This window comes from Pogona vitticeps, chromosome 3 (assembly GCF_051106095.1).
Source record: "Pogona vitticeps strain Pit_001003342236 chromosome 3, PviZW2.1, whole genome shotgun sequence".
Lineage (NCBI taxonomy): Eukaryota > Metazoa > Chordata > Lepidosauria > Squamata > Agamidae > Pogona > Pogona vitticeps.
The window spans coordinates 243133739-243160681 of record NC_135785.1 but is presented as its reverse complement, the minus strand read 5'-3'; the positions used below and the strand labels follow the sequence as shown (position 1 = coordinate 243160681).

Below are 26943 nucleotides of genomic sequence, written 5' to 3'. Positions count from 1 at the left end.
CGAAATGCCAGGTAAAAAGGGGTTTCCTGGGTTTGCCATTGTAGGCCTTGGCTAGAATCCTACAGGAGATTAAGTATAACTGTGTAAACCGCATCAACAAACTGCTAACTAAATGAGTTGTCTTTCACATTCCTAAAGATGCACCAGTCACATAATGTGGTGACTTGATGAGAGCACATTCGCCATTGTGGTTTATGTAATGATACATATGCTGGTGTAAATCTCTAACAAGATTTTTGCTAGTACAGTGGTGCCCCGCATAGCGACATTAACCTGTTCCGGATTAATCGTCGCTATACGGAAACATCACAATGCAGGAGGGAAACCCCATAGAAACGCATTAAACTTTGTTTAATGCATTTCTATGGGGTGAAAACTCACCGCTATGTGAGGTTTCCTCCATAGGGCCGTCATCTTCGCCGCCTCGGTAAGCGAGGGCAGCGCGGGCGGCCATTTTGGAACTGCCGATCAGCTGTGTGAAAATGGGGCCTTTAGGAGGAAAAGGCCCCATTTTCACACAGCTGGCCGGCCAGGGCGCATCGGAACGACGGTGGGGGAACCCTTCCCCTGCGGCCGCTCCGAAGGGCCTGCCGGCCAGCGGCTGCAAGCTGTGGTGGCGGCGGCAGGGTGGGTGGGGGTCCGGACGGCTTCCAGTTCTTTGTCTGGAAGCCTTCCGGACCCCCCTACCCTGCCCCCGCCGCCCCACGACGCCTATCCCAGCCATGCTCCCATAGCCCAATTTTCCCCCAGCTGAGCGGCGGGAGCTTCGAAGCCCCACCGATCAGCTGGGGGAAAATGCCGGTGGTGGCCTCGGAAGGACCCTTCCGAAGCCACCGCCTGCATTCCCCTTCGGAAGGGGCATTTTCCCCCAGCTCAGCGGGAGCCCCGCCGCTCAGCTAGGGGAAAATGTCGGATATGGGCGGCGGCCTTGGAAGGACCCCGAAGCCACCGCCGACCGCCAACATTTGCCTTCCGAGCTCTCAAAGGGCCCCCCTCCGACATTGGAGAAAGCCCTTTGAGAGCTCAGAAGGCTCTCAGTGGCGGCGGGGGCAGGGTGGATCCGGATGGCTTCCAGGCAAAGCACTGGAAGCCATCTGGACCCCCCCCTGCCGCCGCCGCTTGAAGCCACCCCGCGCCGCCTATCCCAGCCATGCTCGGACTCCCAGGAGTCCGACCATGGCTGGGATACGCGGCGTGGGGTGGCGGGGGCTGGGTAGGGGGGTCCAGAAGGCTTCCAGGCAAAGCACTGGAAGGCATCTGGACCCCCACCGCCGCCGCCGCTTGAAGCCGCCCCGCGCCGCCTATCCCAGCCATGCTCAGGAGTCCGACCATGGCTGGGATAGGCGGCGCGGGGCGGCGGGGGCTGGGTAGGGGGGTCCAGAAGGCTTGCAGGCAAAGCACTGGAAGCCATCCGGACCCCTGCCGCCGCAGCTGCTTGAAGCTGCCGCCCCGCGCCGCCTATCTCAGCCGGCGCGGGGCGGCTTCAAGCAGCAGCGGCAGGGGAGGGTCCGGATGGCTTCCAGTGCTTTGCCTGGAAGCCATCCGGATCCACCCTACCCTGCCCCCGCCGCCGCTGAGAGCCTTCCGAGCTCTCAAAGGGCTTTCTCCAATGTGGGAGGGGGGCCCTTTGAGAGCTCGGAAGGCAAATGTCGGCGGTCAGCGGTGGCTTCGAGGTCCTTCCGAGGCCGCCGCCCACCGCCGACATTTTCCCCCAGCTGAGCGGCGGGGCTTCCGCTGAGCTGGGGGAAAATGCCCCTTCCAAAGGGGAATATAGGCCGTGGCTTCGGAAGGGTCCTTCCGAGGCCACCTCCGGCATTTTCCTGCAGCTGATCGGTGGGGCTTCGAAGCTCCTGCCGCTCAGCTGGGGGAAAATTGGGCTATGGGGAGAAATAACAAAGCGGATTCATCATTAAACAGGGCGCTCGTTAAACAAGGCACCACTGTATTCAATAAATTAATGGACATGGATTCTGAAAGTCCCTTAGATTCCTGAAGCGACAATAATTTCCCTTTAGGCCAGGCCTTTCTGCTAAACCTTTCTAATAACAAGATTTTCTTTATCAGATACCCTACTTGTTATACACAAAAGCATATACTTTGATTCTTTCTGTATAATTGTTTCATTGTCCAGACTCTTTTTTCTATTCTAGTAATCTACATTTTGGGTCTATAATCATTTTTATTTCAAGCTCTAAGCCTTATATTGTCATTCAATAGACAGAACCTGTTGCCAGTTAATCATACTAACTGAATATTTCTAACAATACACTCTGCTCCTATCCAAGTCAGTGGCATAACTCACATTAATTAAAAATACAAAAACCTGTATAACTGGTTATAAAAATCAATATACTGTACTATAAAGTTTGACTTTGACAGTGTACCAGTCCATACTAGTGCAGCATCTAAGGGAGTCAGTGCTAGTTATTACTGCTCCTAGATCATTGTGTAGTATAGCTAGAAGTAAATTACTTCTCTCTTAAAAGGGGTGGGGAAGCATACCATGGACAGTGATGATCCATTTTCAGTACACATCTAAAAAAAAGAGGAAGATGTATTTTAATCAATTTAAAGTTCTTACAAGACCACCAACATGCACTTTCCCAAAAGAACATGGAATCTCAAACAGTAATGAATGTCCCCATATTTTTCTGTGTCTGTCTAATAAGGCCTCAAGGCTAAACTGCATAAAAGCTGATGCTATACAGAAATTGTTAATCCTGAAGGCAGCACAGGATTCTTTGTTGCTTTCGTTGCAAAAGATTAAAACAGTTGCACACTCCTGAAAGAACTAGTTTTAATATTATTCATTTATTATTTATTTTATTTACAATATTTTTAGCCGCACCATTGCCAGTGGCTTCTGGGCGGCGTACAGCATTAAAACTTAAAAACATTAAAAACATTTTAAGACAATATAAAATAGCATATATTAAAATAATTCTTAAAACATTAAAATTAATAAGTCCTGCTGCTCATATTCTAAAGCTTTTTGAAGTAAAACCTATTATTACAGTTGCTACAAATTTCACCAAGTATAAGATGGCAACTTTGAGTAACACAAAATCTAAGGTAGACATATGTTTATTTCACACATGATTAGAAGTGGGATCACAGAAACTGAAGTCAGAGGAAAATCCAAAAACTACTAATAGTGGCTACTGAAAGAAAAGAGGACTGCTTAAATCCTTCCCTTGCACAGCCATATTTCCAATCAATTTTTTTTAATATTCCAGAGGTGAACATGTGGGTGACTTTATATTTTCCATTGTGGATAGAAGTGCAAGGCAGTCCATTTTGCACAGAAAAACAATCAGACAGAAAGATGTAAGCAGCCCTTTCCCTCGCTTTACCCTTGTTATTTGTTCTAATCTCTTATGACTGAGTTTCATTTCAAATACACACAGAATTCAGGAGACTCTTACATAAATCTGCCATATTCAATCCTCTGCATTCAGCCAAATAAGAAACCTAATTAATTTGAACAAATTGTTATTGCTAAGCAACACACGCTACTTCCATAGACCATATCCTATTTAACAAACTGCATTTAAGGAGTGTATTTACATCCTAGTAGTGCAGCAAAATGGAACACTGCACCTATGTCATACAGGAGTTTATTTTGCTGATGAGTGTAGCACATGTGTATGTATGTATGTATGTATGTATGTATGTATGTATGTATGTATGTATGTATGTATGTATGTATGTATGTATGTATGTATGTATGTATGTATGTATGTAACTTGAATACCACCCCATAGTGCAAAAACCCAGATGATTCATAACATGTTAAATCACATATAATAAATGATACAAAATGTCATACAATAAATACTGTAATACAGATAACATCTTGTCACAAATTAAGACCTATCTTTAAACAGAATGAAACAATTTAAAGTGGCTGTAAATAATACTGCTTATTCTTAAGAGAAGGGTATGGTTCTTGGTATTAACATTTTTTTATCTCTTTAAGTGTCACAATTTTTAACATACAGGACTGTGAATAGTGGGTGGGACAGGTTGCTGTTTTGTGAGAGATGTTCTGACAAATATCAAAAATCTAAACCATTAGGGGCTTTATAGCTCATGACCAGCAGCTTGAACTGGGCATGGAAACTAAGAGGGAACCAATGAAGACATGCCAAAACTGGGAATATGTGTTCATATCTGCTGGTACCTGTGATCAGTCTGATGCTGCATTTTGGACCTGCTGAAGTTTCTGTACTAACTTCAAGAGCAGCCCTACATAGAGTGTGTTATAATAGTTTATTTTAGAGATAATCAATGCATGAAATGCTACCCATTTTTTCTCCAGGTCGGGGTCATCTGATCAGGTACTGAGCCCACAAGAATGAAACATATTATGCGAAAGAACACTGGGGGCTTAGAGTTGCGATTAAGATAATACATTATAAGCCAAATCTATATTGAATCCCATACATGCATTTCAAATATGAAATGCATGTATGGATCTCATGACAATTTGGAAGTTAACCCGTTCCCCGTGTGTGTGTGTGTGTGTGTGTGTGTGTGTGTTTAACTTCCAATTTGTCATGAGATCCCATACATGCATTTCATATTTGTTTAAGCTGGGAGACCAGTTTATTGTCTTCTATATAACATGTATTTGGAATTCATGACTGAGATAAGACCTAAGCCAGATATATAAAATGAAGATGATAAGCAGGTAGCTGAAGCCTAACCTAGTGTTTTGCTTTGCAGTGTGCTCCATCAACTTGGAAATGTATGGAAAAAAGCAGAAAAGAAAAGAAAAGAAAAAAAGGCAGGGCCACTCCCCACAACCACCATGCACTAAGCTTTGAGTTCAAGGGAAATGAACAAGGTAATCAGAACCATGTCAAGAGAGAGGAGGGAGAAGGGATAGCCTCAGAGGTGCAGATAAAGCAAAAATCAAACCCAGCCGACATTGCAATGGCACAGACACTATGGAAAGAGACAGGCAAGCCTGGAGGCAAGCCAGTTGTCAGAAGACTATGGGCTGTTCCAGGATCTGATCCAATTTCACCAATAGCTATGAAAATAAAGAGAAATTCCCAATGGCTTGCCAAGATGCTTTCCCTCTTCAAGTCTCTGGATGCCAGAAACATTTCCTTTCCTTTCGTTTACTTGTGCACATGAAGAAATTAGTAAACAATCTGTATCCAGAACCTTTTCACTTAAAATGATGTATATACAGTGCAAAGCCAATGGAAAACTTATAAAAAACTTACAGTACGCAAATGCTCAACAAAATAAAGCTTATTAAAATGATGTAGAGAAAATCAATACTGGTACTGTATATATATAAAAAGAAAAGAATGAGGATTTAAATTATTTTTCTGCTTCTATTTTTTATTTCTCTTATTTGCCATCTGTAGGAGAAAGAATGAGTCATAGTTACAAGAAGATCCATGTTAATCTTATTTTTGATTATAATATAGTTTGAACTTAAAGAGTAAAAAATATCATTTATGATGAATTTCCCAATTTTAAAATACAATGGCCAAAATCCTATTGCTTAGCACACTAAATTTCACTGCCCACTGAATCAATGGGGATTTGCTAAGTCCCCTTTTCCATAAATCGTACTTATTCAAATCAGCCTACTGTAGCTGTGGTTTAGCATAGTAAGCATAGTAAGTCACAGGTGGAGTAGGTCCATTTGAATCAATGGAACTTATGGAACAGGCAACTGCCTAAATCTTCATTAATTCAATGGGCCTACATAGTACAACTTACTATGCTAAGCAACAAGACTTTGGTGCATTTGGAAGAAGAACATTGTTTCTTTAAGTGTTAAAGTACATTTGCTGCTGAATCCATGCAAAATAATGAATGAACACAAGTTTATCTGATAAACAGCTTACAAGTACTTACAGGTCACAGGCAGAACAATGATGACATCGATCAGGCTTGATTAACTGGCATCTATCGCAGTATCTTATGGCTGTGGTAAACATTTTAAAACTAGTTAAATATTACTTAGTAAGTTGAAAAGTTTAGATTCAAAGAAATTCTGCTTTCACAAAAGGATTAAATATACAGTGGAACCTCGACTTACAAACTTAATCCATATTGGAATGATGTTCATACATCGAAACATTCGTATTTTGAAGCAAAAATTTCCCATAGAAATGCACTGAAAACCATTTAATCCATTCTGGCTGTTTTTCGTTCTTATCTAGAGGCGCTGTTCCCAGGTAGAGGCATTAGTTCCGATAGGAACTAATGTAAAGCCAGTTAATCCGTACTCTATCACTAGGGGGGAATTTTTTTCCTTTTTCTTATTTTGATCTAAGATGAACTTAGGTCAAAAAAGGACAGGAAAGCAGGGAGGGGGGAGGGAACACCTTTTAACAGAACACTTTTTTTATTTGTAAGTCAAAGCTCTGTTTGCAAGTCAAAGCAAAATTTTGCGAATGGAGCGGTTTGTAAGTTGAAATGTTCAGAGGTAGGGACGTTCGTAAGTCAAGGTTCCGCTATATCTCAAAATGATAAAAACATAGAACTGCAGATCTGGAAATTCCAGGGTCATTAAATTCAACCTGCTGCCAAGGCATTACTGTATCTTGAAGATTAATTTGTGAATGATGAGATGACAGTTCTGCCAATAGTCTTGAGGCATCAAAATACAGGAAGTGTACCTGTAAAGTCAGTGGGTGGCTTAACTATAAGAGGTTAAAGGGAAGATTAAAATTAAAACTGCAGAAAACAAAATTAAAACTGCAGAAAATATGAATGCATATCTGGAAAAATAAAGTCCTAAATATGTATATAACCTAAACATTCGATAGAACATTGGACCGTGATGCAGTCTTCTTCCAACTGCTACAGATATACATAGTTTCTCATGTAGAATTTAAGAAAAAAATAGATGTTTGTAAAAAATTTAGAATGATCTTCAGTTTAGAAAATGTGGGCACTCATTAGTTTCTTAAAGAGAAAGAGAGATGATGAAGCAGACTGAAACAGGCAGACTGAGAGGGATGGCCTGTCGAAATAGGCCTTCTTAGCTGTTGCCCACCAAGTTTGGAATGCCCTCCCTATAGAGATCCGCCTGGCTCCAATACTTTTGGCTTTTTGGCGTCAGGCAAAGGCCTTTCTGATTAGCCAGCATTTTAATTAAACAGTATTCTCTAGCTGGCCACGTGAGCAGCAGGATTTATTAATGTTTTAAGAATTGTTTTAATATAGGATATTTTATATTGTCTATTGAATGTTCTTAATGTTTTTAATTTTTAATATTGTTGTATGCCACCTAGAAGCCACTGATAATGGTGTGGCTAAAAATATTGTAAATAAATAAATAAATAAATACTGTAAATAAATAAACCTGAAGAATTTGATTGTTCACCAAAATAAGGAAACTGAGAGAAAATGACAAATCATGGTTTGCCAGTATGAACACAATCAGACTTGAATCACTGAATTGTGAATTCCCAACCCCATTTTTCATCTCATAGATGCTAATTATTTCCCTTACTCAGCATTCACTGCTAGCTATTTCATTAAACTTATGGAGATGACAGTTTCTTGCCAATCAAGGTTGCAAACTATGTTCAAACAAAATAGAAAACTATTATTTGTCAAGAAGCTCTAAATAAGACAGATGATCAGGGCATGTGCTTGTGGCTGGTGAATGTCTTCAGTTAAACTTAATAATGTAATTATAACCATACAGAGTTTTGTGATGTTGGACTTTTTACAGCCCTACCTCTTGATGTTGTTGTAGTATACACAGGCAGGTCTTTGGCAGCTCTTCTCAGTATTTCCTGTTGGGATTCTGGTCTCTCTTCTTTTTCATACTGCTCTTTATCACTTTTGGACAAACAGAACTGAAGAAGACAAAAGTGTGATTTTTCCCCTTCACTTGCCAGTAATGTTTATGTGATATGCAAGGTAGTATTATGAGGATTTCTTCCTGTTAACAATTCAAAGCATAAATGTGAAGGATAACTTGGAGACACAACTATTCTTTACAAACCAAAAGGTTATTTTTATTTATTTATTATTTATTTCATCCATTTCTATACCACTGACTTAGTGCAAAGCACTACTCTAAGAAGTTTACAGTAAGACAACACCTCGTATATCAACATTAAACACCTCTAAATAGTGAACACAATAGATAAAAAAACATAAATAACAATGAAGGAGAGTACACATATAAATTTAACTTAGGTGAGGATGTGTTTGAATGCCTTGTGAAACAAGACAGTCTTCAACATCCTCTTAAAAATGGGAGGGAGGAGGCCTGACATACTTCTGGCAGGAGCCCGTTCCATAAGGAAGGATCCACTGCCGAGAAGGCATGATTTCTAGTGAGTCTTCTTTACCTCCCTTGGCATAACAATCAGGAGAAGCAAGGCCTGTGAAGAATAAGTAGTACAGGCTAATGTTCTGAGGAAGAGACATTTTTACAGATAAGTGGGTCCCAAACTGTAAAAGGCTTTATAAACTAAAACTAGTAGCTTGTACCTGGCCCAGAAAACCACAGGACACCAGTGCAGATGGACCAGAACTGGGGAGAGGTGATCAAACTTGTTCACACCCGACACCACTCTGGCTGGCACATTCTGTACCTGCTGTAGCCTCCGGATCAGCCTGAAGGGTAGCCCCATGTAGAGAGCATTACAGTAATTGATCATAGAGATCACCAGTGCATGTATTAATGTTGTCAAGGACCCTCTATCTAGTCAGGGATGCAACTGGACAATCAATCTATATTGGTAAAAGTCAGAGCTGGACAGAGCTGAAATTTGATTTTAAAGCAGTCAGCACTGGTAGAGATACTAGAACACAGAACAAACCTTGGGTATATATATGAACCTCTATGAGTAAGGATTAGAAACTCAGGATGCAACCTATACAGTGGGCCCTCTACTTAAGGAATTAATCCGTACTGGAATGGTGGCTGCAAGTCAAAAAGTCTGTACGTCGAATCTCCATTGACCTACAATGCATTGAAAACCGATTAATCCCATAACCAGTGATTTTTATTCTATTTTTATTTATTTATTTATTTATTTATTTATTGGACTTATATACCGCCCCATAGCGCTACAAGCACTCTCCGGGCGGTTTACAATTTTAATTATAAAGGCTACACATTGCCCCCCCAGCAAGCTGGGTACTCATTTTACCGACCTCGGAAGGATGGAAGGCTGAGTCAACCTTGAGCCGGCTACCTGGGATTTGAACCCCAGGTCGTGAGCACAGTTTTAGCTGCAGTACAGCGTTTTAACCACTGCGCCACGAGGCTCTATTTTATTCCATTTTGGTTTTTTTCTGGTCTGTAAGTCGATTCTCTGGCTGCAAGTCGAATGTAAATTTTGCAGCCAGAGAAGTCTGTAACTCGAGCCGTCTGTAAGTCGAGGGTCCATTGTAACTTAAATGTATGCTCTAGAAGAGCTATGGATAACAGGCTGTATTAAGAACCTTCAGGGTGAGTTGATTTTCCTTATCTGCACAACACTCCCCATGTGCCACCTTCCCTGGTCTCCAAATGAAATCAGCACTCCTAAGCCAAAGACTTAAATACTGTAACTAATTTCTAAAACACTGGGAGCATACTCTGCACTCTTCAGAAGGGAACAATAAATTTTAGAGGAGCTGTGGAGTGCAAACTATCACGCATGCCATTTATAAACAAATGTCTTCAAATAATATAAGGTCTTCACATATGACTAAGGCCCTGTGCAAACCTGATCATCCAACCATAACTAGGAGATGAGGAAGGTGCAGTTTTCCACATCCCCTCTTCTGTTCCCAATTTTCTCACTTCATTCCAGAAACTGCTTTAACCACACCTTAGTTAACTATAGAAACTACGATTAGCTCAAACCAGAACTTAATCAACAAGGGTGTGCAAGCCTAGCGTAACCAGTACAGTAGCTTCAATAGTACTCTCTGCAAATGTAAACTTAATTAGCATAAGTGCAAATATAAGAACACCACCTTTTAAAAACATACCTACAGCAGTGGCATGAAGAATTTATTCAAACAAAGATCAGAGGAGACAAAATTAGGTATCAGGAATGTCTTATCTGCAGAGTGTCTAACTGATGCAGAGTAATATAAAATTGTTAAAAATGGAATATTTGTGTAAATTATATTGGTCGCAATATATTTGTTATCTCCACTCAAGAACATCTAATTGTTTTAGCCAGAGAATGTGACCAGTACCATCCTTCCACCCCTAATACATCTTTCTGGTGCACACACCATAGCAATTTCTTTCTACTGAGATGTTTTCAGCTATAAAAATTGGATTCAGACTAGTATTGGTAGTGAAAGAAAATCAAATGAAGGCTACTGAAGAAGTGATTAAAGTAAGGGGAAACAGGTAACATCTGATACTGGGTATCTGCTGTTGGAACAGCAGAATTCAGCAGATGTGGGAAAGGGGAATCTATCCTCCCTACTGCAGTGCCCTCTCCCTTAGATCTGAAAATCTATTCTGGAGAACTGTAAAACCTTCTGGAAATGGTTTTCAGGCTTTTACAAGGAGAGAGAAAAACATGATTTCCCCCCTTTTTGTTGAGACACATGATCAGAAATCCTGTTGCTTAGCATAGTAAGTTGCACTAGAAAAGCCCCACTGAATCAGTGGGGATTTGGTGAGTCAACTTCTCAATATGATCCATTGATTCAATTGGACCTACTCTAGATGCAACTTACTTTAGCATAGCAAGTCACAACTAGAGTAGGCCTGTTTGAATCAATGGAACAGTGTTGATTCCCCAAACTCGCATTGATTCAGTTGCAATTCAATCCCCACTGATTTAGTAGGCATACTGTACTCTAGTGTGACTTACTACACCATGAACACGATTTCATCCTGGGAATGGTAACTATGGAACATAATTCAACACAACAATGGGTGATTCCATGCTTATGCCCTGTGCCTTTTTTAGTGGCTGGGCAATCTATTCACAAATAATGGCATTCTTAAACAAATATGAGATTTGTGACTGAGCATAATAGGAAAATGTTATAATAAGGAAGTTCATAGAAGTGAACTGGTTTAAAATGTCATATTAAGCAACTGAATAACAAAGATTCAACAGAACAGCACAACTGAATACCAGTTTATTTTATTTAGAATATGTGAGTAATTAACATTCAAATTAATAAAATCCCAAGTTAGTCACAGTAATGCTTAAGTTTTAGAAAATAATTCTGCTTTTCATTCACAACAGTGTAACATACATATTTAATGAACAAAAACAACAGAAGAGCAAACTACATCATATCTAGAATCAAGCATCAGTAGCAAAAATAATTCAGTACTAAGTGGTATCACTTTGCCAATGTGAACATTTACCTCATTGGAAGGGGAGGCAGGAGATGTAAAAATAGTCTTCCAATAGGACCACACAAACATGACAAACGACAGATGAAAAATCACAAGGTAGACAACTGCAATAAAAAATAAAACACAAGGAAGGTTTCAGTGAGTTAAACATAAAAAGAGCAAACATAATAAAACATGCAATGACTAGGATGTAAAGCACAATGATTTTTCATAACTATATCAGCAAAATAAATTTGAAGAGACAGTTCAGAATAGCAAATTGTATGCTACCATGGCCAGTTCTGAACATAATACCAGAATTGTGACTGTGAGAGAGTTTAATCATCATAGGGATAGAATTGATTTGTCTGTTAAATTAAAATTCAGATTTTAAACATAGTGAAAAATGTAACTATACCAAAACTCTTTTTTAAATAATCCTGTTTTATATGCTTTTTGAAAGCAATCAAAATGAGAAAGAGAATTTACAAGCCTAACTTCAACATCATCTAGGGAGTAACAAGGATTTCCCTTCCTCTTCCTCATGTATGGAGCCCAAAGCTATTTGAAAACCAACAGCAACTTTCTAAGGTCTCTGGAACAGATTTATGAGACTGCAATAGAGAGCATAAATAATTGATTCTGCTGGATCCCATTGTTCTATCAGTCCATCCCCTAGACTAAACACTGTGTTAAATTTATATTGTAAAAAAAACCCTGAGCAATGATAAAAAAAATCCAAGGTGAAACAACGGCATCTTCTGAATTAAGGTACAATTCCTTGTTTGGTATTATGTCTAAACCGAGCCACTGATTTAAGGACTGCATTCCTGTGTAAAGAATGATTCACGAGTAAATCATCTGCCATTCAAGATTAAGCATTATAAAAATGGCACAGCACTATATTTATTATTACAGGCTTTGGAACTGGCAAGTCATCACAGACACTGGGAGTCTGCCCCCACTCCAAGATATGCCATTCTATATTTCACTAGGATCACACTGCAGATCCTAGAGCTCAAATGTCAGCCAGCCCCTTGCCCAACTCCATCCTGGCTTTGTTTACCATTTGAACTTGAACATTTGCATTGTATTTTATGAGCCCTGAGTTGGCTTAATAAAGGTATTACTGTATGCTGATATGTATTTTAGTACATTGCTTGTGGACTGAATCTATCTAGGTCATGTGGTACAACCACCTTAAATTCTTGAACTACCTGAGCCTTGCAACTTGCTTAGTATTAAAGTATTAATAATAAAACTATGAATATTTATGGCTACCAATTAAACTTCTATCTCATGAAAAGACACCAAGCTCCCTAATAACTGCCAGCACTTACTATGGGAAAAATCTTACTATTTGGTCTGGATGTCTTGCTTACAGCTGTCACATGGGTACAAAAAAGCAAGAGACAGGGACAGGCATAAATCTGTATCCTTAAATACAATATGGTGTAATATTACTTGCAAATAAACCATGCATTGTATTCGTGAAGGCATTATTTAAAATTTAAGACACTGCAATATAGTATATTTAGGAAATAATAAAGTGTGTTATTTAAGGTAACTAAGGGCTCCAGTCATAAATCCACATTTTACTGATTACAAATTGGCAATCACTGTACACTTTTTAGAAGGAATATATAAGAATAAAAATTGAATTGGCAAAAATTTGTATATTAGCTTGAACATCCTGGATCTTATCATATCTAATCTTTATGCCAAAAACGGCAAAGATGCATTTTATAGCCAACCCAAGTTAATGTGAGTGCTTCTTAAATTTAAAAAACAAGAAGAAAAAGAAAAACTACAGTATTCCTAGATCTCAACTTAACTACTTTTAAATTCTTCTGAGATCACTGTAACCAGTGTTCATCATAATTAAACCTTCTAACACCATGTTTCCCCGAAAATAAGACAGGGTCTTATATTAATTTGTGCTAAAAAAAAAGCAAAAAAAAAAAACGCATTAGGGCTTCTTTTCAGGAGGTGTTTTATTTTTTCATGTCCAACAATCCACATTTATTCAAATACAGTCATGTCATCTTCTGGTTGCAGCACAATGGTGGTGAGTGGGTTTTACTTAAATGGGGCTTATTTTTAGGATAGGGCTTATATTATGAGCATTCTAAAAATCATACTAGGGCTTATTTTCAGGTTATGTCTTATTTTCAGGAAAACAGGGTAATAAAGAACATACATTCTTTTGATTGTATGTAAAGCCTGCTCTAGGTAGAATACTAAAAGTAGCCAATTGAGTTAGTATGTCACAAATTATCTATTTTGCCACTGCTGCAATGCTAAATCACTGCTTTGCTTTATGTGATCTTCTAATCTAAAACAATGAAGGACAGCAGTTAAATCTAGTTTTGGCATTTTTTCCTTATATACACCCAGATCTTCTATCATATAGTTTACACTGAATTCTAATTTCCCAATGCTGATTTACAACAAAATACAGTGGTGCCTCACTAGACCCTTACCCCGGTAGATGACGAAATCACTTCATGATGAGTATTTTGCGATTGCTATTGCAACCGCAAAATGGTGTTTAGGTGCAGAAAATCCGCTTGACGACAATCGGTTCCTTGCTTCATGAACTGATTTTTCGCTTTACGACGATCAAAACAGCTAATTGTCGGGTTTCAAAATGGCCACCTGCTGTTTCAAAATAGCTCCCCACTGTGTTTCTTCGCTTTACAGGCACCGGAAAATGGCCGCCCTATGGAGGATCTTCGCTTTACGATGAGGTATTTCGCCCATTGGAACACACTGAGTGGTTTTCAATGCATTTCAATGGACTTTTTACTTTCGCTTGACGACGATTTTGTTCTATAGCAATTTTGCTGGAACGGATTATCGTCGTCAAGCGGGGCACCACTGTATGTAAAAAGTGGAATAATGTGCCAAACACAAACTCTTCATGTACCAATTTGGAAAAAAAATCTCCCCGTTTTTTATGCTGTTTCCGTGAGATCATTTAATGAAAATGTGTTTATCATGCATAGGATAGACTTCAAACATTAATTTTTACAACCAAACTACATGCTACGTATGTTCTACCCTTATTCAGGCAGATGCAATACATTAGTATCCCCAGAGTCACGTTTTCTTTCAATATTCACACCATGCTAACCTACAAGCCAAAAGTATTTGATGGTACTGTTGCCCAAAATGCATTACAGTACTTTCTTTTTAAGTATCAAGCACTCTTCCTAACAAGTACTCATCACTTAACCATAGTCCAATGTGAGGCAGCAATTGCAGAAAGTAGCAGCATGAACTAAAACATACTGCCCTGCACTGAATTCAAGAGCCCCTACACCCCTGCAGTTTACCAAAACGTAGCTGCTTATACCTACAAGGGTGGCTCATATCTGTGCAGTAAATTTAGGAATCATGCCTAAAATTAAGAAGGTGAACACTTGTCATATTTTGTCAAGTGTTCTAGCATAATTTATAAATCTGCCCAGTAGAGCTAGTTCTTTTCATCATTACTGTTCCTAATCCAGGCTGGTTTCCTAAATAGGCATATTTAAGCTACAGTAAGAAGATAACAGAATACTAATTAAAAGGCTTGCTATTTATTGACCCCTAAATCCAGGAGTTGCAGTTATGCTGAAGACATTCTTTTTCTAAGATACTACAGAAAAATGTTTGAAATGATGAAAGTACCTTCTATGACTAACTGTTGGGTGAAGTAAGGAATAGGAACTGTCACATGATACTCAATATTTAATGTTACTTCTGTCACAGTCTCATATCAAAGGAGAAATTGTTGACCTACTTTTCCAGAGATGATGAAGGATGAAAGTTTAAGATGTACAATTAAGCTTCAGCAAAATCCTAAAAAGATTTGGGAATTCTAATAATAAATATGTGCCACTAAGTCAATTCTGACCTATCGTGACCCTTCCCAGGGTTTCCTAGGTTATAAAGTACTCAGAAAGGGTGAATCCCTGTTCCAAAAGCAATGTGCAGAGATTAGATTCTGCTGCAACTGAGATTACTTTATATTTACAACTTGACTCTATCTTTATTATTTTCACAGTTTTTGTCTTCATTAGTTTGTCTGATTTTATTGTTAACAGCCCAGAAACGTGCACTGATTATTGCAGTGCTATATACATCAATTAGGTAGGTAGGTAGGTAGGTAGGTAGGTAGGTAGGTAGGTAGGTAGGTAGGTAGGTAGGTAGGTAGGTAGGTAGGTAGGTAGGTAGGTAGGTAGGTAGGTAGGTAGGTAGGTAGGTAGGTAAATAGACAGACAGACTGACAGACAGACAGACAAGTGGAATGCTGGGCCCATATAGCAGTAGCACAGCTGCTATTGAGGGAAACATTTCTCAGGAAAGCTGTGGAGGATAAGACCGCTCCTGCGGAGTGATCTCACACTGTGGGTGGCAGAGGTGACCTTGCAAGGTTGTAGGAGACAGTAATAACATCCACGAGCCATCTGCTGAGCAGAGAGGGAGGCAACTGATGAGCAACTTTGTAAATGACCAAGAGTCTAGGTGTCTTATGAATAGATTGTGTCCTGGATGTATAAAAGGCCAGGTGTGACGTATGAGTGCAGAACATATAAGGAGTACAGAGGCAGATAATGGATAAAAATAGGCAGGATGATAGGCTGTAAAAGTAGAAGCAAGAGTGAACTTTCAGAAGAAAAGAGATGTCAGTGAGGATAAGCGACCACTTTCTTACTGAAGAACTGGAGAAAGGGAGGGTCGTGACAAAGCTCAGCAAATTCACTAGCCTTGTGTGCAGATGCAATGACTACCAGGAAAACTGTCTTCAAGATAAGGAAGCATAGTTGAGTCGTGGCCAGGGGTTCAAAAGGAGGTCTCATCAGGCACACTAGGACTAGTGGGAGGGACCACAGGGGTGGTGGAGGTTGCATATCTGGAAACAGTTATTGAGACCCTTAAGAAACCTTTTGAGTGTCGGTTCCCGAAACAGCAGGGATGCCTCAGAACCCAGAGAGTGGTTGGCAAAACAACTGAGAAGCCGGTTAATCCATATCTACCACTAGGGGGTGAATTTTTTTCTTCTTCTTTTGACCTAAGGTGAACTTAGGTCAAAAAAAGGGCAGGAAAGGTTCTTAAGTCGAGGCTCCGTTCTAAAGTCGAAGCAACCTTTTGCGAACAGAGCCTTAACTCGAATCGTTCGTATGTAGGGACGTTCTCAAGTCAAGGTACCACTGTAGTTGGACGTGTGCCTGCTAAACTCACCGAGGACATGTTTTGCTGACCAGCTTCCTAAAATTTTCTAAATGCATGTTCAGTGAACAACTATCAAATATCTGAGTATTTTTCTCCATCTCATGAATAATCTTTCTAAAATAGCCAGAGCTTGGAAACTACCAACATGTAGTTATAGTCTAAAAAAGCTCTGGCCGCAACACATTATAAAAAGAGTTGTCTGGTTACAGAATAAGCAACGTCTCTTATCCTTTATCTTGTACTCATCCAAATCATTTCAGCATTTTAATTCTAGGTAGTATCTACTCATGCAAAATAATTATTCTTTCTCCTTTATTTTACCTACTGCAAGGGGTAAAGAATGCACTACAGGTAAATGTAAACAAGTATCATCCAAATAATTTAGCAAGATTAAATTTAGAGCTCAGCTGTGCACACAGTGTGTGTGAAGCAAAAGAAAATCAAACAAAATCTTTATATTTTATATACAGAGAAATATTCCTACCTTTTTCTCCAGTTGAGGTAATTGTAACTAGGGGGAAAAATAAAATAAGAGTGAATATATGAATTGTTAAAGCAAATAATCAACATTAATAAAATATGAATAACTATTTAAATAAACAACGAGCTCCCTAAAGAAAATGCATTTTACTGTACTCCAAAGTCCGAGAACCTAACTAATATTGAGCATAATTCCCTTCACAAAAAAAGGTTTGTGTACTTTGGAAAAGAGTAATTAGCTATGGTTTCAGTTTCTGGAAAAAGGAATGGCTTTGTGGTGCTGTGAAACAGAAGCTGCCTTCAGTTTTATTTATTTCACTTTTTCTTCAAGTCTGGGAAATTGAGATGAACGAACTGCAATGCAGTATGGAAGATAGTAAGTAAATGCCCTAGATCAGTGGTCCCCAACTTTGGCCTCCAGATGTTCTTGGACCACAAGTCCCAGAAGCCTTCACCATCACCTCTGCTTGCCAGGATTTCCGGGAGTTTAAATCCAAGAACATCTGGAGGACCAAGGTTGGGGACCACTGCTCTAGATAAAAACAAGGACATACCTTGTTATGTTTTTGGTCCTTGTCTAGTTGGCATCAATGTACTGTGGGTTAATAAAATGAACAAGTATTTTATGGTACTTTGCAGCCTCATTCACTGTTCTTTTCAAATTGCCACAGCAAACCATCATTTGTTGTTTTCTTTAAAGAAAATTATGTTTAGCAGTTCAGAAGAAGGCAAGGTAGTAAACAAATTTCAGACTGTGGTTTAACGCTCCTACTTGTTTTAAACCTAATGACCATAATTTTCTAGTCTGGATATTGATTGTGTCAAGTAGCAGCTTCTCTTGCACCTAAGGTTAAGAAAAGTGTCACAGCAAGGAAATAACTTTTATACAATCACATTTTACTGTAATCCTGTGGATGATTTTAAACTGATGATAATTCACTTAAAATTCTGTGTGCGTGCAAGCAGAGAAGAAGCAGTGTTTGTGAAATAGAGCATGTAGTTTATTTACAGTTCCTTAGAGTACAGAAGTGAAATGTACCAACAATAACTGGTGTTCCAGAAAGGTGCAATGAACAAAGCTCTGTACAGAAGTTTTATCATGACAACTTTATAATTTACATTTGATGAGAAAAAAAGCACAGATTCAAAATATAATTCATTGTCAAGAAGGATAGTCTCTGCAAGATACTACTAGAAACTCATACAATAGACAGTACACTGCTTCTGTAATCTGGTAGTCAATCACTGGTATAAAAATAGCTACTTCAGATGAAGTACCTTTGGACCGTAATAGCTGAAGCACTGCTGAATGGAACTTTCTCCAAATCTGACTACACACTGAGCACCACAGAAACATGGATTGATGTTTGACTTTTAGCAGGCAAATCACTATCAGTGTGCCACAGGTAAGTTGAAGAAATCCTATCTAGGATTGCATTACAGCATACTTCTATACATGTCTACTGAAAAATAAATCTGGATGAATTAAGTTTACTCCCACAAAATGCATAAGAAATGCAACTATTATCTTTATTAATAGCTCAAACAAAATCTCAATCAACATTTTAGTTTGACAAAGACACGATTTCTGCACAGCAGCTTTTAAAAACTAACGCATAAAAATGACACATTTTTAGAGCTGTCAGAACTTTTATTTAAGAAGGCATCCATATTGCTTTTTAGGACAAGATCTGAAGACAGTTATTTATCCTATTTATCCTATTCTACTTATGCTTATCACATCTGTTCATTTTTAGGCCTACTTTTTCCAATCTGTCAGCAATACACTCCTGGCAGGAGGCGGGGGACAAGCCTCGCTGCAAGGTCGAAGAGTGGCGAGTGGATCATGTGCTGTAGAGCCATTCATAGAATTGCGCCGTCTCCGGCGGATCGGTGAGTGGACCGTCTGGCCCCATGGGGCTGGAACCTCTCATTAATGCCACCTATGTGGGGATATTCATATATGAATATGAATACCCCTATCTATAGTCTTGGACTAATTTAGCATGGCAGAATCACACACATGTAGGAGCAGATTCAACACACTAAAAATAACTTTAATCTCAAGTAGAATATACTGGAAAAATGACCTTTTACCAACATTACCAAGGAGATGATGTTGTACACTTCACTAAACTCAGACTTAACTGGAATATTGTACCACTCTGAATTGGTCTCCACGTACATCTTTATGGAACAAAGAGCCAGAACACCAAACGTCTTAATTCTAGGCATCCAGATAAATACACTCTACTAGCACTTGAGAGAAGAAACTATTAAAATAGCTTCAGATCAGTAGAAAACACTAAATGTAACAGTGATGCTGATCATACCCTGTAGCATGTAAAGATTCTTAGGAATAATTTATACCTTAACATGTGATGGGAAAGAAGAGACATAAGGAATGACAACCAAAGTTGTTTAACATTTGAAAAAATAATGAGCTTCTTCTCAAAATAAAACGAATGACAACTGAACTATAATGCCTCTTTTATTGCTACAGTTAATTAGAAAGGCTTCTTGTTTTGTATAAAAAGATTAAACAAAGTTTCTATTCATATTACTATAAAGAACAGGATTCTATATTTTGATCAAATGATACATAGGAAAAAAAATAGAACAAGATGGATTTACAGATACACAGTAAGTAAGATGAAAGGCATATTTCAAAGGCTGTGTTTATAAATAAGTAGAGGGGTAAGGTGAAAAAAATAAAAAGGATAATATTTAGTTCTAAATTATACAAAGAGCTGTTTTAACTGTTCAGAGAAAGACACAAGGGAACACATTGTTTCTGGACAGTCTATGGGGGACTGGATGAAATTCTTTAGCCATAAATATGGATGGCTGCTCAGAAATTTCTTTGGAATATGCATGGGAAGTTAGGGCCTAAGCAGGCACCCCCCTCATACTTCTACCCAACTGTTAGCAACCGCTGAATACCAAACAACTGGAATAGTGGAGGAACAGCAATCTTGGCTGTGTTGGGATCTCAGATAAGGGTTGTTAAAATTCCTTTAACTCTCATCTCATGCAGACAAGGTACCTTTGAAGACAGCAGCTCTCCTGCCTACCCATGTTGTGTTGTGAGCTCCTCTCTGGTAATCAGCTAAAGGAGATACATGGCAACATTGACTGTTATTGTATCAGGACTGCTTGGGGAAAATAGATTAAAAATTCTCCCAGATCTTGCTGAAGATTTCTGGTTTTTTGTGGGTTTTTAAAAACTTTCTTAAAAGAACATGGAAACAACAAAATAATAGTACAGGTCTTTCACAAGGAAGGTCTGATATAATTTCTGATACCTCTCCATAAAACTGAAGTAAAAATTAAATAGATTACAATATGTATCAGATTACAGTATGATACAATCTGTATCAGATTAGAGACTGACATGGGAGGCTGGTGGAAAATTAAGTCTTGCCCTTCTTATTAACATAATAAATAAAAGGAAATAATGTGGTGAAAAAATAATATTGGGAGTGTGGTTTGTTTAAGCAATCTGATTTTGTGGGTTAATTTTACCATCAGAGCAATATATCATAATCTATTTATCCATGCATGTAAAGTTACTGTAAATTACAAGTTTCCTTTCAATTTGCAGCAATTTCCAAAAATGCTACCATGCATAAAAAGGCAATCATTTATGTATTAGCTGTTTGTTATTGCCTGAAAATAAGAACAAAAATAAAAATAGTAGTAGCAGAGGAACATTAATCTTTTCCCCAGTACCCACTTGAAGAATAGTATTTGATCCCACAGATCATTACATATGTCACTCTTTTAAACTTTTTAAACAAATATTGATATTATGCTATTTTAGAGGGCAGAAAAATTCCACTCATAATCTTTACACTGGCAACAGACTCTAAGTTCAAGAACCAAGTTGTCTTTGCCACTAGAAATATAACATATCTGTGACATGATTAGATATTTAACATGACTGCAGTGAAAGAAAAAGATACTAAAAGTAACAATAACATGTGCAGAAATACATCAACATGCACCAATGCTTGATTAATAATAAAAGGCTCTGTTCTAATATATGTGCAGCTGTTATTTTGTGTTGATGCTTACAAATCAGAGATAGTACAGTGGTGCCCCGCATAGCGAGCAATTTGTTTAATGACGAATCCGCACAGCGATGTGTTTTTTGAGATCGCAAAAGCGAGCACATTGTGATGTTTCTAATGGTAAAACATCGCTTTGTGATGATTGGTAAGCGTTTCGCTTACCGATTTTCGCATAGCGATAGTTTTTAACAGCTGATCGGCGGTTTCAAAATGGCCGCCGGGTAAAGAAAATGGCCATCCGCTATGTTTTTGTGCCCTTTCCTCGCTTACCGGGCAGCGAAAATGGCGGCCGCATGGAGGATTTCCGCAGAACGGTGAGTTTCTTGCCCATAGGAACACATTACATGTGTTTTAATGCATTCCTATGGGCTTTTTTGCCCTGCATAGCGACGAATCCACATAGCGACGATTTTTTCGGGATTATCGTCACTATGTGGGGCACCACTGTATTCAGATTCAGGAAGGAAAAGCAGTGTCCTAATTGCTGCCATAGATATTTGAAGGGAAATATTTTATTAGAAGAAAAGTGCACACTTAATATTATTCAATAATTAATTAATCACATGATGTCAAATCAATTCTGACTTAGGGCAACACTTTCCGGGGTTTTCTAGGTAAATGGTTTACTAGACCCTTCTCTGTGGGCACTGTGAGACAGTGCATCTTGCCTGAGGATACACAAGCTGGCTCCTCTTCCAAGAGGCACCCAACATTCAAATAAATCCAAAGCTTTAAATTGTTTTTTCAATAATTTGAATACTAACTTTGCATTTTTATAGGAACATGGTATATTGCTCTTACATTTTCATTCCAATTTAAGGGGGATATGCAGTAAAACTAGTTTTAGCATATTGAAGAAAGAGTGCATTACATACTGCACTTGTCTACTTACTCACTTCTGACAAACGTAACTCCCTTCAGCTAAGGTCACTAAGACACCACTACTTTTGCAGTCATTCTGCAGAACAGGATAGTCATTCTCCAAGAAACTGGAACCCACCCACTCCCGCCAGCTTCAAATAATGGCATCCCACTGCCAATACCCTGATGAATGTTTAAAATATTTGTTGTTTAGTTAAGACTCTACAATTGTAAACTATTTCCCCTGAGTTCTTAGAGGGACGTTATTAGACTTCTCCCTTCCAACTCAGGACTAATAAGACAAACAGAAAGTAACCTGGCACAGCATGGGGGTGGTTTGTTTATATGAAAATTATCAGAGCAACCTCCCCTTCATCTAGATCACAACCATTGCCAACTTTGCTCTCTTGCAGCTTTCATTAAATTTTAGTGGGAGTTTCATATGAGAAGTGCTCCTATATACTGTGCCCAATATCTTTTGATCATTTCTTGTCCAACAAGGATTCAAGCCAATGGCATTGTTCTGAAAGTTTTGGCATCTTTTTTATCCAGTCTGAATCATCTCAATTCCACACACAAATATTTGATACTGAGTAATTTCCGATAGGCTTAAAGGCTTATTTTGGGAATCCAAGATTGGCTGATGGGTGTTTCTAGGAATAACACAAGGACATTTCAAGGTAAACAAGAAGCAACCATTTCAGTTTTCTTTCCTTCGGTAATACCAAGTTTCTTTGCATTTATTATGCTAAAGATTTTCATTGCTAGAATATGATAGGGAGTCATTTCAGAAGATGTAGCTGTGTTAGTTTGTAATAATAATAATAATAATATAATAATAATAATAATTTATTGTCATTGTAAGTATATACACAGTATACCCATACAACAAAATTCACAGACACCCAGAGACCAGACACATGCACACACATAAAATTCCCAAACATGTACTAGCATATCATGCAAAAAAGGGAGTAAAGAAGATAAAAAATATTGTGGCACCTTAAAGACTAACTGCTATATTTTAATGTGAGCTTTCACAGACGAGTCTGTCACAATTTTTTTGTCTTTTTTATTTTTCCTTTGTTTTTACATGATAGGGAGTTATGCTTCTTTTGCTTAATTCCACATAGATTTTGTCTTGCAGTTCCTGTTTAAATGCAACTGTTTCATTCAGTGAACTAGTCACTACACTGCCCATTTTGTTTGATTTACAAAGTATTTTTGATAATCTAAAGTCCCACACCAAGAGAAGCTGATAACAGTTCTTGTTATTTTTATTCTATGTTAGAGTAGCAAAATTATAAACCATTTCCCGGATATTTCATAAAACAAGCTCTGTTTCACAGAAAAAGTCCTTTAGTTTCCATATACTGTATATTAGGCTTACAGTACTAGATTTATTCTTTGGGCCATTAGGTTATTTAAATGTATACTGCTTAACAAAGAAAAAAGAGCAGGAAAACACCAGTCTAGGGAATGGGAAATAAACCAGACACCAAAGATATAAATGCTCTTAGCATACTAACTTCCAGATGTTTCCTATTCTGCCAGGGTATTCTACTGACAACAATACACATCCTAAAATTTCTGGGGAATATATGCTGTTCCTTTTAGCCAACTGCCTGTCTTTTTCAATGTCCCTCCCTGTACCTAATTTTTATGATCCTTCTTCAACAATCTATTAGCCTTCACATTTAAATACAAATACCGTGTTTTCCCGAAAAGAAGACAGGGTCTTACATTAATTTTTGCTCCAAAAAAAGCACTAGGGCTTATTTTCAAGGGATATTTTATTTTTTTCATGTACAACAATCTATGTTTATTCAAATACAGTCATGTCATCTTCTTCTGGTTGCTGCACAATGGTGAAGATCGGGCTTTCAACTTAACTAGGGCTTGTTTTGGGGGTAGAGATTATATTACGAGCATCCTGAAAAATCATACTAGGCCTTATTTTCAGGTTAGAGCTTATTTTCATGGAAACAGGGTAAGATAATTTCATTATATGTACCGTGTTTTCCCCAAAATAAGACAGGGTCTTATATTAATTTTTGCTCCAAAAATATATTAGGACTTATTTTCAGGGGATGTTTTATATTTTTCATGTTTATTCAAATACAGTCATGTCATCTTCTTCCGGTTGCTGCACAATGGTGGAGGGTGGGTTTTCACTTAAGTGGGTCTTATTTTTGGGGTAGGGCTTAGATTACGAGCATATTGAAAAATCATACTAGGTCTTATTTTCAGGTTAGGTCTTATTTTTAGGAGAAACAGGGTACATAACAAAATAATTTACCTGTGATACAGGCAACCTCATGTTTCTGTTCAGGAAACATAATATATAACTGAGAATACTAGCAATCTAACTACTATTTTATTTTCCTCATTAGTCAAGGCAGCTTTTCTGATGAGGTGGCTGCACATATATTGAACCATTTAGCCATTGCATCTGGGGACAGTACAAAAGCTGTCAAGACATCTATCTGCTGTTAGCTATGCCCACCTTGGAATTTGTGGATTCAGTACTCTAATAGGCGATTTTGTGAACCTATGACATTTCACTTGGTACTATAAACTCTTCTGAGAAGCAACTTGCCTCCACAGTGAAGATCAACCTGCTGAGAATCTCTCACACTCCACACCTTCCTTCTGTCCAGTCCTTGATGACTGCAACTCCCTGCAGACAGTTCACTGTTTTTCTGTCATGTACTACTTTGATAACACCTCTGCCCCTTATTATCAAAACTGCCATGCTTGCATCATTTCAATTTCATACTCAAATTTCCAGCTTTAATATTACTATCATTAACTTTATCTTTTACACCAGTATGCTGATGTATTCAATCCCAAATATCCACATAAAACTCTAGGAAAAAGGAATAGGATGTTAAACGGTGACCCAAAGTAACTTTCTTTGTTGGATCCCAAACTATCCTGTAGCATTTGTAGCCTTATTCTAATATTTTTTTAGTTAGATGTAAGACACATTGATTTCTCTGGGACTTATTCCCAGGTAAGCATGCATAGCCCAAATTATTTCTAAGAAGATGTGAAGCCAAAATTTCCCATCAGGGCTACCCTGGCCAATTGTGAGGGATAACAAGAGTAGTCATGCAGTAACATCTGCAGAGCCCGCAAGTTTCATACTTCTGTGTTAGAAGTTGAATACATAAACTTCCTCTCACTGTTTCATGGGAATCATTGTCCATTTCATTTCACTGAGGCATCTGACCGCAGGTATATACATTTACACTATCCAGATGAGTTATTTTCCTGTCAACAGGATGTAGTATTTAACATGCCAAACCATTCAGCAACAATCAAAGCAACAAACCACTGTCCTCATCATTGTTTTGTCCCTTACTATTAAGTACTCACATCATCATCATCATTTAAATAATTTATAGCCTGCTCTATATCACAGGATTTTAGGGTGGGTTACAGAGCTCTATAAAACAATCTCAAACATAAAGACTTTAAAAAATCAAACCATTTAAAAAACAAAATTAAATCATTCAGACCTTAAAATAATTGTAAAATCTGTGTAGGCCATGATCTTCAATAAACCTTAATAAACCTTTGTTTATGATCATCGAACATAACAATAAAATCAGAATGTCAAGTATTTAATGTAAATAAGCAAACAAACAAACTCTAAAATACCCAACAACCTCATCATGGTACATGTCACATGCCAATATTTTTTTTCTGTAGGAGACAGGAAGCTGCTAAGAAGGAAAGCAAAACAAGAGAAACATATTTTCTATAAAAGGTCAAATTTTCCAGTTTGATCATGTTCTCCAAAACGTCATAAATAAATCATAGGTTATATGACAACTAGAAGACACTTTTATAGAGCTAAATATCCCAAGCAGGATGCTAGTCAGTAGAATATGATCCAAAAGAGTACAACAGAACATGTGAACTGATCAGAGGAAGAGATAGATATGCATGGGCAGACAAAGACGAAACTGAATTCTTGATGACAGTTTAGGAGATGAGTCTACTTTATGGGTGAGCAGAAATCCAAACATCCCTGGACCTTAGAGGGTCGCTTCTATGATCCTATACCCACATGATTTCCCCTCTTATAAACATGGGTTTCCTAACTGGAAAAAAAAACCTCCCTGTTCTGTCTAATGCTAAAATGTATATTTTAAAAATTAGAAATGAGGTGTGGGGGTAGATATCCTGGGGGTTGCTCAAACATGGCACCACTGCCTCCTAAGCTTCCTAGGAACACAAAAGAAATTATGGGGGGGGGGTGTTGGAGAGTCACATGCGGCCCATGGCTGCGTGTTTTCTCTCTCCCTTGGTTTAGTTATTCAGACTTCCTTGTAGATCAGTACACTTGTAGCCACAATTTTGTCAAGATGTAAAATGTTATACATATACAGTAGTGTGCTAAAACAATTAAGGCAGGTGTAGAAAAAGCAGCCCTGAAAATGTACATTGTGCTCTAAAAATGATGTTTGAACAGCTGTTTAATAAAATTTACTGTAAAATAATCAGCCAGCTCTCCAGCCAAGTCCGGGAGCAAGGTTATTGTACAATAACACTGCCTAGCAAAAGGAATTATTTCATGGCTGATCGCTGAGTTGTGGGAGACAACTGAAAGCACTCTGAAATAAGCTGAACATATTTATGCTGCAATGGGTTAATATGAATGGAGATGGTGTTTGTAGGTTCTATAATCTGCACCCTCCGTAGCCACTGTACTGAGGTTTTACAGTACCTTGGTGTATCAGGTCCTTTATTTTACATGCCATTATTCCTCCAGGCTCTGCAAAATTTGAGACATAATATTTATAGTGGTATCTCGTCTTACGAACATTTTCACTTGCGAGCAATTTGAGTTATGAACGGGTCTGTTTGCAAAAAGTTGCTTCGACTTGCAAACGGAGCCTCGACTTATGAACCAAAAACCCCCTTCCTGCCCTTTTTTTGACCTAAGTTCACCTTAGGTCAAAAGAAAAAAAAAATCACCCCTTAGTGGTAGATACG

At 38.4% G+C, this 26943-nt stretch overlaps 1 protein-coding gene across 3 annotated transcripts in view; it reads right to left on the bottom strand.

Annotated features, from left to right (window-relative positions):
- The window catches only part of ZDHHC20 (zDHHC palmitoyltransferase 20), a 55695-nt gene that overhangs the window by 21888 nt on the left and 6864 nt on the right, over positions 1–26943 (bottom strand). For all 3 annotated transcript variants that reach the window (XM_020802013.3, XM_020802014.3, XM_072993702.2), the window contains exons 2-6: positions 17007–17033; positions 11333–11427; positions 7721–7841; positions 5884–5953; positions 2503–2535 (exon numbers count right to left, since the gene is read on the bottom strand). In XM_020802013.3, the coding sequence (XP_020657672.1) occupies positions 2503–2535; positions 5884–5953; positions 7721–7841; positions 11333–11427; positions 17007–17033 (346 nt within the window). The remainder of the gene's footprint in view (positions 1–2502; positions 2536–5883; positions 5954–7720; positions 7842–11332; positions 11428–17006; positions 17034–26943) is intronic.